General features: G+C 39.9%; 1 protein-coding gene across 1 annotated transcript; it reads left to right on the top strand.

Annotated features, from left to right (window-relative positions):
- The first annotated feature begins 3313 nt into the window (after positions 1-3313).
- prrc1 (proline-rich coiled-coil 1) lies at positions 3314-19516 on the top strand. Its single transcript, XM_044334152.1, has 9 exons — positions 3314-3399; positions 4521-4656; positions 6968-7363; positions 9658-9803; positions 10397-10499; positions 11044-11207; positions 14084-14187; positions 15175-15277; positions 17200-19516. Exons 2-9 carry the CDS (start codon positions 4560-4562, stop codon positions 17407-17409), a joined length of 1323 nt encoding a protein of 440 aa, XP_044190087.1. The 5' UTR covers positions 3314-3399; positions 4521-4559; the 3' UTR covers positions 17410-19516.
- The last annotated feature ends 423 nt before the right edge of the window (positions 19517-19939 follow it).

Below are 19939 nucleotides of genomic sequence, written 5' to 3'. Positions count from 1 at the left end.
ATCTGAGTCACTTCCTTTGTTAAGGGGAAAGCTGTGGGTAAAATAGGCAGACTCGTGATATAACATTATGTTATATATACAGTTGATAAATAGATCTATGAGGGAAGCAGCTCTCTATGATGCTTTAAAAACTGCACAGTCACACCAGTTTTTTAAGATGGGATGAGTCAGTCATTGATGCAGCTACATGCTAATTCTAGACAGAAGGCTACATCCTTAAGGACAGAAGATAGCACATTGGTTGACCTCTTCATGTGTGACATTGAATCTATCCAGGATGGTTAGAACGTGTTGTTTTTCCTCCTCCTGTGACAATGACAGTGAAAGGGCAGAGGGTGCAGGATGTTCAACATGTTAAATACTTAGTGTGATTGTTGATAGCAATCTAACCTTCAAAAAGCAAATGATTAAAATCTCAAATACAAAGATATGCTACGTCAGTAAACTCCACCCAGGAACTACAGATGGAAATGAGCTTCTAGTTCTATCTGGTACAATAAATGTCTTTGTTAAATTAACACAAAATAAATCAAATGTTTGAGTGAATGAAAATATAAAGACATGCGTGCAGATCATCAGTTATTGAGACAGTGTCTTCAGGTATGTCTCAGTAAGGAATCAAATGCTGTACAGCTTCTGTGAGCTTGAAAAATAAACACACTGATTTCGGATGTGGAGCCCCTGCAGCCCACCTTGCCCAGTTGATAATCCAGCCTTGAAAGTCAGCATTAGAGCAGTTTCAAGTAAGTCTGAAGTGACATCATCTTCCAGCATCAGTGAAGCTTTTAGGAAAATGGATTCTGCCACATTCTGCTGAAGATTCTCAAACTGTTTGATCAGCGTCAAATCATCTCACATCGAGAAAAAGTATTCATGTCAACATTACTTTGGGAGGAGTGATGCTCAGGTCATATCATTTGACATTTGACCTCAAGAGCATCAAGGCACATTACATATGTACACTGACCTGGTGTTAACATGGAGGAACAGCTGGTTGTCTTCTCTCACTCTGATGAACATCAAATTCAAAACTTATTCAAATTTGAGGAAGAGTGCTGCACAGAGGCAGATTCACATTGTGAGGTGAGTTAATTCTCTGTTAATGTTCAAAGAAATGTTCTGTTTGTTCAGCCCAGCATTTATCTGATGATGAACAGAAAGCTCTGATTCAGATTCTTTATTCTGCAGGACAATCTTACTTTGTAGATTCAGTGAATCAGTCTGATTCACCTTCATGCTTCAATTATTGAACAAGTTGTCTTTTAATGCCACCTACTGTGGTGAACTTTGAATTCATTACTGCTACATCATGACTTAAACAAGAAAAATGCAGCAGGCATCAAACTAAACTCCATGATTGTAATCAAAGTATATTCAAGAATCAAAGATGCTATAACAATAAACAAGCTAACTCTATTTCCACTGTGTCGCCTTTGGATTTTCATTAAGCTGCCTTCTCTTCTTTGATCTTACTGCTGTAGCTATAATTACAGTATGAACCATGTGTCAGGTTCTGCTCCAAGTTTACATTAAAAATGATTAATAAACCCAAACTAAACTGGAAATATAAAATGAAACTAAACTTTATACACATGTGATTGATGCGTAAAGCAGTGTATGCATTCACTTTCTCACAATACTCAAGAAATAATGGTAGGAATGATTGCTGAACGTTTTATTTTTTATAATTCTATAAAAATGTCAAAATAAATAGTATAAATACTGGCTGCAAATGTTTATATGGTTGCTATGGGTTACATATTTATATATTGGATGACATCATTTCATTCTGAGAGTCAGAGAGAGAGAAACATCACAGAAAGAACTGACTTCAGAAACCATCTCCAGAGCTCCGACGGACCAAACACTGACCTCAGTTCAACTCTTTGACTGATTCAACATGAAAAAGGTGGGAGTATTTAAATCCTTTTTCAAGCCTCCTGTCTTTCCTGCGATGCCTCCTCTGTTGGTTTGGTTCTCAGCTGTTGACTGGAAAGCCAGAAAAGACTGACTAGTGCAGTGACAATATGCCATGAACATTTGGAGTGGAAGAATATACTAACATTACATCCTGCATGATGAGGAATTTAAGATAACATACCAACTTCAGTAGTATTCTACAATTTCTATAACATTTTGATATCAAACTAAATTAATTTGGAATTTGTGTTTCACCAAAAGGATGTGATCCTCTGTGACTGTGGGCCCTGGGTCGGCAGCCCCAACTGCCCCCCTATAAAACACAGTATTGCCAGCAACTCAACCATTTTACCCTAAATGCACCTTTTCATAAAAAGGAAATCAAGATCAATAGCTCTTAATCCACCCCTCAAAGTCTGTAATGATTGGATAGATGAAATGAAAGTGAGATGTCTTGGTACATTTAATCACTTTTGTGGAGGTATACAATGAGCAGCGAGTGTCACATTGAGGTATAATACAGTATCTGTATCTAAAAAAATCTCTCCTTATGTTACTGGATTGAATCGATTCAAAATTCGAGTTTTTGATAAGTGTCTGATGAATGATTAGTTATTATTGTGCCCAGATATTTGACTGCTTTTCCCTACAGAAATACCACCTTTCAAAGTAAATTGACAGTCACCATGAGTAGTAAGAGAAACATCTAGTTTGGAGACTGTTTCAAAATTGTTTAAGTTTGTTGTAAAGTTGTGTTTTATCAAGAAGAAGAAGAAGAAGAAGAAGAAGGTAATATTATTCCCTGATAGTACTGTAAGGCTGCACCAACAATTATTTTCGTTGTATCCTGACCGACTGAATGTGTAGTTAGATGATATCATGAATGAGGTTGACGATGCTGTGCCTCAATTTGAAGTCACAGTCATCGATCCTGCTGCTGTATGATGGTTATTCAATAAACTCAAAGGGCCGAATTTGACATACAAACGATTGTGGGCCATAAACAACATCGGTAGACCTATTGATGGTTCTGCTGAACCTTTGGGCCACAGCTACATTTTGTCATCAAGCGTTGGCTTTGTGGCCCCCACTTATTTGTCGTGTTTGAGCAGCGTATGAATATAGGACCAAAACGAAGAGAAATGTGTGTTCAGGGGAATAAAACACTTTATAAAACCTTTTCTAAAATCCTGACACCGTTTTAAGAACTAAATGACTGCATACAAGCAAATGTAGGAGACTGGGTTTATAGTAACGTTGTCTAGGCTGTCAAGGTTCAACTAGACCGAGTCCCACCTATCCAGTCTTCGGGAGGCTTCGTTGCTCACGTGGTTTTCCCGAAGTCAGTCCGGGCGCTCCCGGTAGTGGGAGGGGTCACCATCGTGGTCACCACGTCACCATCGAGCAGACGTGGCAACACACGACGTCATCAAAGTGGGTCCGTGGTGTATTCATGTACTGAGCTAGTCCAGCTAGCAGGTGAGTAGACAAGCCGCTTTTCCTGGAATATCGTAATATCATTCACTGACACTCATTTCATAGAGAATTACATAAAAATATACACACCACTGTTTCCATAGGAACAGTCTCCCTTCAGCTGGAGCCGAGTGTGTTTGTACACGTGTACAGCTGAGTTGTAAACTACATTCTCTGTGAAGCGAACAAACTCCAACAGCGTCGCTTATCAAGAAAGGCGCTTCAGTCCTGAAGCATTGCTTAAAAAGAATGTCTCAGTTTGAAAAGTCCAGCGTTGTTTTGAAGCAAACGTCGCATTGAGCCGTTCTGAGCTGTGATGTGTTGTTTCTGGCTGAAAGAATGAAACTTGTTAGTGACAGGGCATTCAGATGTTCTGGTGTTCTCCGTGGCGTGATGGAAACACAGTAGCTGTGGACTTGAAATGTTTAAGCAGTCAAGCAGATGTTGATGCATAATCTCAGGGCCAGATTCACCTGCTCGTTGAGGTGATAATCTGCAGGCCCCCACTGGCCCTGTGTTCCCCCCCCCCACTGTATATCTGACCATTGAATAACACAGAAATGGATTGATGAATGTGCATGTAAACCTACAGTAAGGCTTTAGAAGACCTTTTTAAAGTCACCTGCTTTGCCCAGTTGATAATCCAGCCTTGCATATTAATTACAGCTTCTTGCAACTAACAAATACATTCATTATTGATCAATCTGACAATTATTTTCTTTATCAATCAATGAATAATTTTGTCTATAAAATGTCAGAAAGGTGATATTTTTTATGGCATGTTTTGTATGACCAACAGTCCAAATCCAAAAATATTCATTTTACCACCATTTATGATAAAGAAAAGCATAAAATCTTCACATTTGAGACGCTGAAACCACCATATGTTTATTTAAGAGAAAGACTGAAATGATTATTTGATTATAGAAATAGTTTGCTGTTGATCAATAATTGACTAATCGTTGCAGCTCTGGATACACTCATTCAATATCAATCCAGATCCTAAACTAAAACTAAACAGCTAAACTCAAATCCTTGTCTCTCTATGACGACTATGCAGGAGGAGAAATGATGACATTAACGGCTTGAATACATCCTGATTCATGATACTGATCTTATTACAGCTATATTCTGGGGAAAAGAGAAGATTTAAAGCCAAGAAGATGATGGAAGAGAGTGGAATTGAGACTACACCTCCTGCCAGCCCCACACCTCCTCTGAGTGTAGCTGCCTCAGTCAGCGCCCCCCCACTGAGCATAGGTAAGACATCATGTCATATGACTGTGAGCTGGCCTGCAAGTGCTCTTCAGTCAACACCACCTCTCAACTGATCATTTGTTTGAATTCATCTCATGCTTCAGAGGAGTGATATCCATCCGTCATAGTGGACGATTCACTCCTTCATTGTTCGTCACAGTTACATTATGATGGTGTGATGATAGTTGATGGTTGTGCAGTAATGTCATACTAGCGTTCTAATCAGTCTTAATACAACTGTCAGATGCTCATATGAACAGTGAAATGGCCCAGTGATGGAGGCCAAAATCCACAGTGTGTCCACACAGTCATTTAAAAGTTGATGTGAAGCTTATATGAGTCTTCATCAGTCTGAGTTAGTCATATCAAGTGGATATCTGACACATTTACAGTCTTTTTAGCATCAAATTCCCTCTTTGTGTTTCCTCGGACAGTGTTTCCCTGTTGAGCTGTGGTGGAAGTATAGTAACAAAAGAGGAACTTTAGCACTAAAAAGACTGTAACGTTGAAAGATATCTACTTGATTTGACTCATTTGGATGCTGAAGCTTCATATTAGCTTCAGATAAACTTTTAAATACATTTTTGCACAGGAGGAGGACTGTGGATTTTGTCCTCCATCACTTCCATTGTAAGAGCATTATGAAGGGATCTTCTAATGGTCAGTATGAACAGGAGGAATGATTACAGCAAGAAAAACATGTTTCACTGTTCATTTGGGCTCCTGACTGTCCTTTAACAAACTAGCGTTACTTTGGACTAACATTTTCACCAAACAAATTCCACTCACTAAACAACGAACCTGGATTCAAGTATTTAAGAGACATTCTGTCGGTGTTACATTATTAGGATTTAGTTTGTGCGTTTGAGTCCACAGATTATTTTTAATACCCTTCTTGTTGATGCTTTCAATCGCACTCTGACATCACTGTATTAAAAAGCAGGCTGCTAAAAAGTGCTACATTTGAAAAGCTATGATATTGCAAATTTATGTCCCATTAGAGACCAGTGAAGAAGGCAATTTTTATCATTTATTATGTCAGAAATAAAGTGCTGGATGTCCCAAAATTTTTGCTTAATGAAAACATATTAGAAATAATCCTTTTTGGTTCTCTAAAGTCCACACAGACACAAATGTTACAGAAACATCTTGGCTCTCTGTCTGCAAACCTGCAGCCAGAAACCTGGCTGTCATCAAAAAACAATCTCACGCCTTCAGCTGGTACAAAATACAATCACACAACTTTGAACAAATACTAGAAGACAAGATCATTTTGCTCCTGTTGTAGCCTCTCTTCAGTGGTTACCACTCAGTTTTCGAACTGATTTTATTGATGACCTTTAAAGCACTTCATGGCTTAGCTTCCAGCGACATTGCTGAGTTATTATTCCCCTGTGACCTGGAGTGCAGGGCCCCTCTGGCTGTTCCTGAATCACGGCTCAGGACTAAAAGGTGACAGGCTCTTGCAGTCAGAGCCCCTCAGCTCTGTAACTCCTGCCAGTGACATCTCAGTGACATCTTTTAAATCACTTCTTAAAACTTCTCTTTTTAGAAATGCCTTTATTTAATGGATACTGCACTGTTTTATTTCTGACATGTCTTATCTATTTTATTACTACAGTTAAATAAACGTGAGTTGTAAAAAGAATAATGCCAGGAGCAAAACTACATACAGAAATGGTCCAGTCTGACAGGTGTGGGGCATTGATGAGGAATGAGTGTTACTGGTTTTATCTGTGTATAAAGTGTCATAGTGGAAAAACTCACAAGGTCCTGAGCAAAAGACCAGTGTGTCAGAATTTTTTGCCTTCTCTTGCCCAGTTTGACAACTTCTGCAACACATCTGGTGAATCTGGCCCATAGGAGCACAGAGTGCTCTTCATCACACAACTGCTAACATAGAGAGAAAGAGGAATGATGTTGTTGGTGCTGTCAGGTGGAAGTTCCTCCCTGAAAGCTCCCTGATTGCCCATATATATACCCTGCATTGTGAAAACCTCTTGAGAACAACAGCTGTGATTGGTCCAGCATGTGGTGTGTCATACAGTGTATCTGCAGCACTGAATTCAGTACCCTCAAAAAGGCATGAGAAGGTATTTAACAGTGTATTGTGCTGCAGGAGGCTGTTTAATGGGTAACCATCAGACCTGCAGCAAACACTGTCACTACTGCAGCTACAGTTGCTAGGAGGCTCATCCACATACTGTGGACAAGTGTTGATTTTAGCAAAAACTTAACAGAACTTAAATTAATTTTAATTAGTTAACCCACCCGTCCATTTACTGAGATGAAACATGATTTCCTTGTGTTTCAGGTCTGTCCAGTCCCTTGTCCCCCCCAGGAACCAGCTCTGTCTCCCCCTCAGTCTCCGCTGCTCTCCCCCCTGTTCCCTCCCTCCCTGCCTTCAGCAGCCCCCTGTCTGCCCCTCCTCCCCTCTCCTCCCACTTTCCCCCTCCAGCCACACTTTCCTCCCCCTTCACCAGCAGCTCTCCCTTCCCTCCCACCGCCTCTCCCTCCGTGCCTCCCCTGACCTCCTCCACCAGACCACCACCGCCGCCACCCTCGGCTTCTGGCGCGTTGGCCCCTCCTGTAGGCCCGTCTGTATCCGGCTTCTCCATGAGTGCAGGATATGACATCACACGGGGTCACGCCGGTCGAACACCACAGACGCCACTGATGCCAACGTTCTCCAGTCCTACCGCCATGCCGGGTAACTTCCACCTCCGCCTGTCTTCATCTGTTCAACACCCTGAAACATTTTTATATACTAGACCTTTAAAGACGTCAGTGTGTTTCCAGGTGTCGGGGAGTACTACTGCATAGAAAATCTGGGGGTGTGGAGTTCGAAAGAAGTGATGATACCAGACTCATCTCTGCTGGAGGCTAACAGCTCCAGGCTACATTAGCTACTACTAGCATAACTTACCTGAATTTCTGACTGAACTGTCGGCAGTCAAGTTGCATTGTGGATAATGTAGGCTCTGAGTTTTGACAAGAAGAATGTGTGGAGATCATTCGAGATTAGCCAGGCCCGCGCAAAACCGATCACCAGTGATCATCACACAATGCATGCTGGTTAGATTTGTGGCTGTAGCTGTTGGAGCCGGGTGCAGCAGCTGCTCTCCACCGACCGCAAGACCTGAGGGCATGATGGGAAACGACTAGCAGTCACCTGATCAAAGAGCTGATTGGCTCAGGTGTTTGATCAACAGCATGACGTTTATTTGACAGATAAAGGATAAAATGTCTGTTTTGACTATTGATTAATGTTTTTACAGTATCTATTTGTTTGCAAATTACAAAATACATTTTTATACAGTGTTTAAAGATTTGATATGTACACGAAGACATTCACATATAAGTAACAAACACACTTTACGACTCAGCATGTTGACCAGCAGGTAGCAGTCCATCTGCAATCAGTTAAATTTCTATAATTTAATAATGGAGATAGGAATAAATGGTGTTTTGATGATCACAAGCTACCAGCTCATTTGAATTGGCTATACTCTATCATACAGAACACTGTTAGTGATTGAGTAGCTACTTGCTGCTGCTGCCTGATCCCGTCCACTTTCCAGCCGAGGCACAGTTCATCTCTAACAAGCTTAATATCTCTGCTGCATCGATTTTGATCCTTTTTTTAAACTGTCCATCATGAAACCAACAATGTAGTTCGATGCTAAATCTGTGGAGGACTCCTTTAGTAAAACAAAAGCAGCAGACAGCCAATCTCTATGTATTTAAACAGTATTTCCACCGTATGGAGGTTGAAGTAGCATGATCCAACCAAACTTGAGTTCCTAGAAAATTCAATTAAAAGTTAAAAGTAAAAATGAAAGTTCTCTTGAGAAAACAGTCTCACCACAAGGTCCAAAGTAGCTATTATGAATCATATCACATGATCTTCCTCAGCAGATGGCCGGTTGTCATGGAATTGTAGATGTCATCATTTCCTTTTTTTTCCCCTCTTCTTCTCATTTATGTTCAAGGTTTATTCTTGACATTGAGACAGAAGTACAGAAGACAGAAGTAGCTTCAGAACTGCTGTGGTGATAGCAGTGTGGGGGTTTTTCCAGGTCTTTATCCCCAGCAGATTGAAGTTTTTTGCTCTTGTAAATGTTTGTCAGTTTGTAATGTGAGCTGCTGATTGGATACTTTGACTGGTCACAGCAGAGCTAAAGCTTTCAGGTGAGAGAGGTTGAGCAGGAAACTGCCCGTCAGCACAACTTTGACTCTTCTCATCCTCCTCATCCACACTGGATGGTCTTACTCCTGCTGTACATAGTAGACAGTCATCTTCTACCTTCTACCTGCTGCTCAGACAAAATAGCATGTTCATGTGTTTTACATCCTTATTAGCAGTATGTTGGCAATATATGTTCTTGCCAAGTCATTTTTTATTGTTTATTTGAGAATATGTCTCACTCTTTTGGAGTAGTTGGGACTACAAACTGCTTTTGGCTCAGTCCACTCAAGATTGCGTTAGAGTGGAGTTTCTTCCCTTACAAATGATCTTTGACCAAGTACAGACACCATTCCCACAAGTCATTCCCACAATTAATGTTAATAAGAGCTGATATGATCTGCTGTCAGTGATGTTTGTAGTTTAAACCAGTGAAAGTGATCAGTTCCAGCTAAACATGAGAAGCTGCTAGCTGTTCTGTATTCTGCTCTTCGCTTATAAGCATGAGAGAGGAGGGATCAAAGATTGAAATAACAGATTTGATAGCATTAGAGTTTAGTGAATCTGTTTCTGTTCCAACATCTGTGTGAGAACTTGGAGTCTCTGGCAGCAGTGCTCCCAAATAATTGTTCACATTCTTTCTCTCTCATTTTCACTCATATTTCACAGTGAAATGCTGCACTGTTGTAAAGGAGAGCAGTGCTACACGAAACATAATAGAGCACACGATCCATCACCAATACTGATCTATTAACAATTGTCACATTGATTTTTCTTAAGATTTATTCATTTTTTTATCATCCCATTCTGTCTTCCAGGTGTAGTTTCCAACCCCATGGTTCAGCAGCCGGTCATGTCAGGAGGATTAGTTACTGGATCTCCCATCACGTTCCCAGAAGAGCAGGAGGATCCCAGAGTGTCTGCAGACATCAACCCTGGTGGAGGCATCTGGGGCTTTTTCAAGGTGCTCAAATGAAACTTCAAGAGCAACTTAACACTGCATTTTACTGCACACACACACATGTTTGAAGTCAGAGCAGAACTGACACACCCTCCTGTCAGACGGCCGCTCCAGTGTCTCTCTGTTTTTTCCTTCTAGTTCAGCCGTGCTGATGTGTTCTGATACGTCTGGCAGTCACCCAGAATTCATAGAAGCATAGTTACATTCTAACTCTTGATTGAACGTCTTCACTGGCCACAAAACTGCTTATATTTCAGTTACATGACAGCAATGTCTTTTTTTTTTTTACCAGTCCACCATGAAAGTAGTTTCCTCTGAGTCTCCACCCTCCACCCTGATGATCCATAAGGTGGTTCAGAGCCGTACTGTTCAAATCTCAAAGTGTCCTTGAGAAAGACATTGAAGCCTTATTCGCTCCTGATGGTCAGACCAGCACAGCGTTGCACAGTAGCTCAGTGCTATCAGTGTGTGAGCGTGTATGTGTGAATGGATGAAAGAAAGGCAATGTGTAAAGTGCTTTGGATAAAAGTGCTATATAAATGCAGTCCATTTACTATTTTTTACTAGTGTCCTTTGTTTTCTGTGTGTGTCCTCAGGGAGTAGCAGGGAACCCTGTAGTAAAGACAGTCCTGGACAGAACCAAACACTCTGTAGAGTCCATGATCACCACTCTGGATCCTGGCATGGCTCCATACATCAGTAAGTCAACCCACACAGCCTGTCTCTGGTCCATCTTCATCACTATATGATTGCAGTGCAGGACGTGAAAAAGGAAACAGAAAAAAATAGAAAAACCAGGTGTTGGTATATTTGTATATAGGTATTATTGGGATAACTGTGCTGAGCCGTGCTGTTTGTCCAACCTGGGACAGTTTCCTACATCAAACTAAGTGGTGTCTCGTGCTAAATATTTCCTGCTGCTGCTTCACATTAAAGGACCCAGTGGAAAGCTTTTATTGTGAAGTGGCTATAAGAAATTCAGTGTGTTTGACACTGAGTAGGAGCTTCATTAGTTATATCCTATCCTTCAAGAAAAGAGAGGAGAAATAATACTATTATGAGAAGTCATAATAACACAATCTATTAGAGAATGAATGGAGGAAAAATAATATTGATAAGAATAAATAGGACATGCTGCCCCAAGTTCTAGTGACCAAAAAAAGACTCCATGCACTCCATGATGAAAAAGCTGACTAAACATTAACACAGCCTCAGTAAATGTTGCTGTGTTCTTGCGCCGCAGAGTCTGGAGGGGACATCGACATTGTGGTGACGTCAGATAAAGAGATGAACGTGGACGCAGTGAGAGACGCCTTTCAGGAGGTGTTCGGGATGGCCATGGTCACCGGAGAGCCCGGTCAGTCCAACATCGCCCCACAGCCTGTGGGCTACGCAGCCGGGGTCAAGGTCAGTTCACTGCTGCTTCTCCAGCACTGTTTTCACATTTTAGTTTGTTTTATGTGGACATGTTGAAAACAACAGAGAGATCAGAACTGTAGTAGTCTACGCAACATATCTGTAGATAACAAGGTTCTTCTTCTGTGGTTCCTACTACATAATACAATCTGAACAGGCCAAAAAAAAAAGTCTGTGATGTTTAGATTTTGATTTTTGATGGTTAAAAAAAATGTAATCCTTTAAAACAAATAATAAATGACTCCTTTTTTCAAAACCTGAAATACTGAACAAAATATAAAGTGTGAAATGTTGAACTCTCTGACTAGCAGCAGCATAAATGATGCCGCAGGGCTGTTAACTAGTTCACTGTAAAACATCTGCAGTCTTTCTAAACAGTCTGAGATCAGTTCAACAGTATGACAAGTTATTCTGAGGGTGTAATGGGAAATTGCTGATGACTCAATAAACACACAAAGAGAGCATTGTCAGGTTATGAAATAATGTAATCAAATAATACAATCAGAAGTATAAAGCATCATAGTTCTGGAGACAAAGATACCACCTAGCTATCTTTACTTTGTCTCAAAGGTTGGCACTTAACCAGTCCCTTAAATACTACTGGTACAGAATTTAAGACATCTGTTTACTAACCTTACAGGTCAGCAACCCTCAGATAGAAACATAAGTCAAAAGTTCAGCTAACCTAGGAACAGTCTTTCTTCACGACCATATATGACAGTACATAAGCAAGTAGCATCACAAAATAACATCACTACTATATTAAAATTAAGGACAAACCACACTATCCTCTAAAGCTAATCAGTTTTACACATAAACATCTACATAACTACAGTTTATCTTATCACTGGCTCAGGTAAAGGTATAACAGAATAAACTAACTGTTAAACACACAACTGCCTCATCTTACACAGCAAAGAACTAAGTTTAAAATAGACACAGCACACACAAACTAACACTAAACTGAACTTAAACACTGTCTGAAACATGTATGATATATTGAAGAAATACATCAAATGATAACCTGTTATTCAGTTTTCTTTTACAAGGGTCTTGTCTATAAAGAGATAAGGTCTGATGTTAATTACTCTACATATTAAAAAGATAAACTGTTTGTTACAAATAAGTTTACAATGAATCCATGGATTCTTTATTGTAGGGATGGTGAATGCTGTAAACACACTGTTGTATTAGAAAAATAAACCTGTCAGTGTAGAAATATGTATTTATTGTCATCTTCATATTTTTGCATTTGTAATCATGAAATTATTATTTTATTGGTATCAGCCACAACAAACAGATAATTATCTCTTATCATTATCAACTCTTATATTCCATATAGGTTCATCTCTCATTTAAACACCTTTTTTTTCTTTTAGTGTATTTGAATAACAACATATAAAACACTGTCAGTTCAAACATCATGATTGGAGTCATTTTCCCCTCGTTATGCATTCATGTCAGAGAAGAACTTTGCATGAGTGCCATAAAAAGTTTGAGGTTGGGAGCACAAGCACACCAAGGTCAACAAGTTAGTCTGGAGGTCTGTATGTCCGATGAATAATAAGAAAATGATACTGTATGTTGGGCTGCAACAAGATTATTTTCACAATCAATACATCCACCAATAGTTTTCTTCATTGTTTAGTCCATGAAATGTCTGCAGAATATTTAGTTTGACACTTGAAAACTGTTGAAGAAGCAGAGTCGACCACCTCAGAACAAACACGGATAAATCACCATCTCTTGTGTGTCTACATTGCAAAATGCTTCAAGTGGGTGTGACGGAAGATGAGCTGTGAAGATGAAATGATTCAGCTTTATGAAAGATATAATAGATATATGTGTTGAAAATGCCTCCTGTATGAAAAGGCATGTGTGCAGGCTGTCATCTGAACTGAAACACAAAACAGAATTTCTTACCAGCTTCACAGACATCACAGTTGCACAGACCAAACACACTGCAGACTTTAACTCCACTGCTGTCCACAGAAATCACAAAACACACATCACAGGCAGGAGCCTCGTTCTGCATATGTGGATAACCAGGTTTTCCAGGGTGGAAACATTGTGGAGCACAATGTAGAACAAAAATAACAGCAGTAACAATGCAGGAACACACAGAAAACGCAGCCAATAATATGAATACTGATCATGGCTTCAGCTCGCTACTAATTTTCCTCTTTGTTATTCAAGATGACTTCAACCAGGATGAGAACCAAATTAGCAAAAGTATTCAGTTTTTAGCAGAGTATTCACAAGATCAACAGCATGTTAGTCAGAATGAGTCAAGCTACATTTGAAGAACAGAGCCCACTGAAACGTTTCAACCAAACACAGCCTTGTAAAACACTATTCAACACAAACTGAAATAAATGATTCATCACACACACAGATACTGTTCTTTTTGGGAAACAGGGCCGAGTGAAAGGGAGAAGAACAATTTGTTTTTACGATGTGAAAGAAAAGTGAAATAGTGACGTTTTCATATTGCTTGTTTTGTCTGAACAACAGTTCAAATCACAAAATATTATATATTCAGTTTGCTAGCATACTTTATGTGAGAAGTAAAAGCAGCAAATGTTCACATTTGAGATGCTGGAACTACAAGATGTTCAGCATATTTGCTTAAAATGACTTCTGCTGATTAAATATTCCTATTATTGTTTCAGCTATAGACTTCTGTTGGCTGAAAATTCCAATGTTCTATTAAAATTAATTAAAAAATAAAATTAATAAAGACAAATGGTCAGATGTACAGTTTTTTTATGCTCTGTGTGTGTGTGTGTGTGTGTGTGTGTGTGTGTGTGTGTGTGTGTGTGTGTGTGTGTGTGTGTGTGTGGGGTGTGTGTGTGTGGGGTGTGCAGGGTGCCCAGGAGCGCATTGACAGCCTGAGACGGGCTGGTGTGATCCATGAGAAGCAGCCAGTGGTCTCTCTGGAAAACTTCATCGCGGAGCTCTTTCCTGACAAGTAAGAAGAAAACCTCTGACACACACTAGCATACACACACACACATATATACACAGAGAACACTTGCTATGCACTGAGCTATTCCTTACAGGAGCTACGCTACTTGCACATGCTGCCGAGCTTGCAATACACTGACAGAAACCCTGATTTTACAGTCATCACTATCAGGATTATAAAAAAAAAGATGACTCAGCAAGTACAGCCTGGGATGTGATCTGATTGTAAACCATTTTCTATCTGGCAATTCTTACATATGCACAGAGCTGAAGTCATGACATCATGTCTGAGTCAGCCTCTGTTCCACTATCTTCTGTAACTCAGTGCCGTCTCTCATTCAGCATTTCTTTCATCTGTCTTTCCGAAAAAAATGAAGCGTACTCCTGGAGTTTACTTTCCATATTCCAAGATAAATTGGCATCCACTACAGCAGCTACTATTAGACACCTTAGCCAACATTATTTAACTACAGCTCCTATGAAGAACTCCCAGTGTGGGTACTTATATCATCATGACTTGGTTTTGACCCTATACATGAAATTCACACTCTCTTCTAAAGCCAGTTTTCCAACTCTGTAGCTGTAATCTCTCTAATCTCTAAAATCTTCCACACTATACTGCTGTTATTGCAGACATGTCTGAACGAACCACAGACGCTCATCTTACCCATCGAGCCATAATGTTTTACCTGCAATGATGTAGGGATTATGGGAAATGGTGTTCAGTAAAGGCAGCAGAATTGAAACAGAAATGTTGAATACAATATTTCTTCAAAATGACCATCCTTATCCAGACATATGCAGTGAACCATGTGACATACTTTTGAGTACAGCTACTTTGAAAAATGTCAATGTGATTTGGAATGAGGTTTTCTTACATTTGGAACAGGATCCGGAAGTTCCAGTTTCACATTACTCTGATTGCACTCTCTGCATGCATGAATCCAGCTGTACAAAAGTAATAAATATTCAATGCTGGTGTTGTCTCCAGGTGGTTTGACATTGGCTGTCTGATCCTGGAGGACCCTGGTCACAGCATCAGAATCGAGGTCTTCACTCAGGCAACTCCTCTGGCTCTGGAGCACGTCCAACAGGTACAAATCATTGTCAACTGCATTCTCCAGGACCATGTCATAACTCAGACGATTGACAGGGGTTGGCAAGCATGCCAAGGCTGATTTCCTGATTGTATGATTTAACATACAGTAGATATCATAACTGCCACCAGAAACATTCACATCTAAAAGCAACATGTTTAAAACAGGACAGGCATTTCATCAATAGTTACCTGTACACAAGTGGGTAGAGTATCTACAAACTGTACTCAAGCAAAAGTGCTTTTACTTTGTGATAAAAAGTACTCAACTAGAAGTGAAAGTAGTCATCAAAGTAATTAGTCAAGTAAGAATATATCTACTGAAAAAATAGTTAAATAATGAGTGACTTAATGGGTAAAAATAAAAAAAAATCCCAGCACACTGCTGTCAATTTCTCGTTAGTTTTATTTTATGTAAACATGACATAGTTTCAACCATAGTCTTCTTCAGCTCAGGTAAAAGTAAAGAAGTGAATATACACCTGTATTTGTACTCAGTTTTCTATCAAATGTTACATCATCTCCTGAGTAGACGAATGCTAAATAAACCACCAGTTTTGCATTAATTTGATTAAATACCATTCCACATCCATCTATGTAGCTGGAGTCCTTACGTTGATATAGCTAATCAAATCTTGCACAAAGCAGTAACGTGGCATTCTATCATAGTCAGAGCAGACTGTCACACTGAGCCTGATAGCATCCTGCTACGAAACATAAGAGCCACAGACTCTGAACAACAACCCACATTAGCTATCCTGCTAATACTCCTTCTTATCTGACTTAACAAACATGAACACACGTCTTGTCCTGCACCTTAGCTTGTAGAATGAGTCACCAAAGAAACATTCACCAGGGAAAAGTGCATTGCTAATGTCAGTTAGCAGCTAGATAGCTAATTAGCCATTCAGCTGCAGCACATTAAACAGCATGTAAACATACATGCAGAAGTAACTTTTGACTTGTTAGATGCTGGTTTGGTTGTTGCTCTTCAAAATCCCTGTTAGTGACACACTGTCTGTGATTTGTAGCCGGAGCAGTTTGTTTACGCTGTCTCTGTTCATACAATGTAACACCGGTAGCCTACCAGCTGCTGTCAATCAAACACAGACACCGACACGCCCCCCACATGAGGTCCTGGGTGATGATGGTGCCCAGTAAATGGGGGCAAGTGGAGCTGGGTCCTTTCTAAAGTCCACAACCATCTCCATTGTCTTTAGAGTGTTGAGCTCCAAGCTGTTTTGGCCACACCAGGACATCAGATGGTCAGATAATGTCAATAAAACACCAACACGCCCTCCAGCTGCTGTCAATCAAACACAGACACCGACACACCCCTTCAGCTGTTGTCAATCAAACACAGACACCGACACACCCCTCCAGCTGCCGTCAATCTTTAACTGCTAAATGCTTCACTATGTTCAGCAGCTAGCCTACAGCTAAGTGTGTGTGTGCGCCATTTCGTGCTGTGCACGTAGTGTACAGAGGGTATTCAGAGATTTTTCTCTGAAAACAGCTGCCTGCTGCAGCCGAAAACGACGCTTTGAGAGCGCTGAGAGTGAACTAAAACAGTAAAGTTGCAGCCAGACAGCTAAACAATGAACTGAAACTCACTATAAAGCTCCATAAAGCCGAGAGGAGCTGCAGAGTCACTGATAATTCTCTGTAGATTCATCATTATGAGCCACGACCAACACATTACACACTGACATTTGATACATTGTTATGAAAAAAATATTGATAGTCATTTGAAGTCCTATCTATGGAATGCTTACAGACACACATTAACATTAACATACATTAACAGAAGTGGAAGAACTATAGAGACCTTAAAAATGAAAATGTATTCCATGTCAGTCAGCATCACTCACAAACCTCCAGCAACTCAGCAAAGTGTTTTTGTACTGTTCCCCTGTGCAGGCTCAGTCCCTCACCCCTCCAGACTACAGCCTGCGCTGGTCGGGTCTCATTGTTACAGTGGGTGAGGTCCTGGAGCGCAGCCTGCCCAACATCAACAGAACAGAATGGCATCAGGCCATGACGGGCATGACACAACGCCAGATGATCCAGAGTGCTGCCAAAGCCCTGGCTGGAATCTACAAACAGCAGCTGCCACCCAGGACTGTGTGAGGCTGAACTGGTTCCACTATCTGTCACATACTGGGAGTTGTAAGAGACATGCTGAAGGAAAAAACTATCTGATGGGACAGCAGGGTCCCTCACAGCTCCATATCTATCCTCCATGTGTCCTCGCAGGGCAAAGCCAAGTGCACATGTCTTTGAAGATTTTGATGTTCATGCTCACAGATGCTTACTGACATTCCAGCATGTCAGCAGGGTTTTACTGTAACACCACCACATATAAAAATCAATGTCAGAATACTTTGTTGAAAGCTCAGGCTCTAAGGAAGACGTAACTATTAAATGATCATCTCTTCATCCTCTCTGAAGGATTATTACACATCATGTATACTGAAATCAACAACTTTAATACATATTGCAACAATGTTTAGTTTTCTTGTCTTTTTTTGTTTTTTTTTTCATTCTAATGGGTATTGTAGAGGCTATTACTGGTGTGTCCCAGTTGTATTGTATATACTACAGGTCTTAACAGATCATTTAACATTTGGACTCGATCATAAACATAGAAACATAAAAGAGACCCCATTGGAAAAGGACCAGAGAATAATTAGAACCAATCCAAAATGTGTTTGACCTGAACAAACAGAGAGAATACTTATACTTGAGACCTGCTGGAATACAATTAAGCTCTACAGGCAGATTTAGACTGAGTATAATATAACGTCCCAGGTCTATTTTTGGATACTGGGCGCTGAGTGGACCCCTGAAGACCTCTACTATATACTTTACCACTGTAAATTCTACTTTGCACAAATGTTTGCAGTGCACTACCTTGGCAGTTATGGTAATGCACTGTTTTATAGTAACAGGAAATGATACAAAGCGTTCATCTACAGATGTCAGCTGATCCCTGACACTACTGCCAATTTCACATTTCAGAACCTTAAATAACAAGTAAAAATGTTTTTCTATGGATTTTATTATGTGTGTATGTTTTTGTTTTACAAGCTCTTCTTAGAGCCATCGATACACTGTCACTGTCCACCTTTAAAAAAAAATCTCTTTGTAGCTGTAAATAAACAAGTGTCCTTCAACCATGGCCCTGGGCTAAAACCCAACATTCCTCCCCCTCATTGGGCATTGTGAACAATTCCTTAGCTTACATCTCATTCTTAAATTATGAAATCATTTACTGAGTGGTTTTAACATAATTCCATTTAAGAATATGCACAATTCTGAAATAATAAAGGTTATTACCCGTTCTTGAGACCAAGGGTCTCAAGAACGGGTAATAACGCAGGACCTAGTGGTGCATAATCCCACATTTCCAAACAAAATAAGTTTTAAATAACTGGAAATCAATTGCCACACAGTGTTGTGGTGTTCTAGAGGGGTATCTGGGGTCACTTGAGACACTTTCCTGTTGTGTAAGTAGTATGAAGGAATTGTGCTTCATTGTTTTAAAGCATTCAATGCAGTCAAAAAAGACACATCTACTGGATAACTTTTGGAACTGTATTTGTATGGACCTGGAAATGTGTATTATTTATGAAACAAACCTATTGGATTGTTGTTAAAGGGTGGTCTCGTCACTATAACTTCACTTTTTGCCTGCTTTGCCCACAACACCACGCTCAGTCCAGCCAGTTCAGTCTGCATGCTGGTATTCCTATGCACACTTAATTTTGAAAATGCATTAAATCCAGTTGAAGTCTGTATATAGAGTGCAACTGGGACACTACTAGAATGGTCTGAAGGGTCAAATGATTTTGAAGGTGACACTCATCATGTTTTAGATGTAATGTATTAGTCTGAAAAATCATAGTATCGCATTTATTGATTCTCGCTTGTGTTATTACAAAAAAATGTGCCTGCCATAACTGTGTGCTTTATGTACGCCCTTGTTAATTAATAACCCATTTTGACTCCTCAGTAATTGCAGTGGGATGCTAACAGTAACCGGGGGTTTGATTAGAAGGAAATTAATTTATTTTCCGCTGCTTCAGGCAGATGGACACTGCCAGAAACAGAAGTTACTCTTAAAGTAGACTAGACACTGTTCTGTTAATGAGGTTTGGGTGAAAAGAGCGTTCTTCTGTGTACTTAGTGTCCCTGTTAATGTGCCTTTTTACACAAATAAAAGAAATCACTTTTTCATGCTGGTTTGTATCTACGTTGAACAAGCTGTGTTAAATGTTTTGTATTTTCCTGCAGTAAACAGTATCACACACATACAGCCCTCCCATTGGTGTGTCAAGTAACAATGATAGTAGTAATTCTTTTTTCTCCAGAACATAATATCTCAACAAGCACCGGCCAGATAGCGACAGATATGCTCATTGTCATTGTCCTCAGATGAGAATGGATAATGGATTTTCAGATTTTCATACATTGTACAGATGATCCTAATGGCATCTTCACCTCCATGCAACATGTTTTTTTATAGTTCAGTATTGTGGATTTTGTTTGAACAAAGACACTGCAAAGTTATTTATTCATAGTTGATGTCTGGATGTACTGAGTGTATTCTCCAAGTACTTTATATGTTGTTAGTAATGTAGCTACAATTGAGGACACA

The sequence above is a fragment of the Thunnus albacares genome, chromosome 18, assembly GCF_914725855.1.
Source record: "Thunnus albacares chromosome 18, fThuAlb1.1, whole genome shotgun sequence".
NCBI classification, from domain to species: domain Eukaryota; kingdom Metazoa; phylum Chordata; class Actinopteri; order Scombriformes; family Scombridae; genus Thunnus; species Thunnus albacares.
This window is presented reverse-complemented; position numbering and strand designations above follow the sequence as displayed.

What these genes read in the sequence shown, in the direction of transcription:
- prrc1 (XM_044334152.1), top strand. Translation starts at nt 4,560, where the DNA reads ATGATGGAAGAGAGTGGAATTGAGACTACACCTCCTGCCAGCCCCACA. An exon ending in CGCCCCCCCACTGAGCATAG is followed by an intron (nt 4,657 to 6,967) that starts GTAAGACATCAT and finishes CTTGTGTTTCAG; the next exon opens with GTCTGTCCAGTCCCTTGTCC. An exon ending in TGGCATGGCTCCATACATCA is followed by an intron (nt 10,500 to 11,043) that starts GTAAGTCAACCC and finishes CTTGCGCCGCAG; the next exon opens with AGTCTGGAGGGGACATCGAC.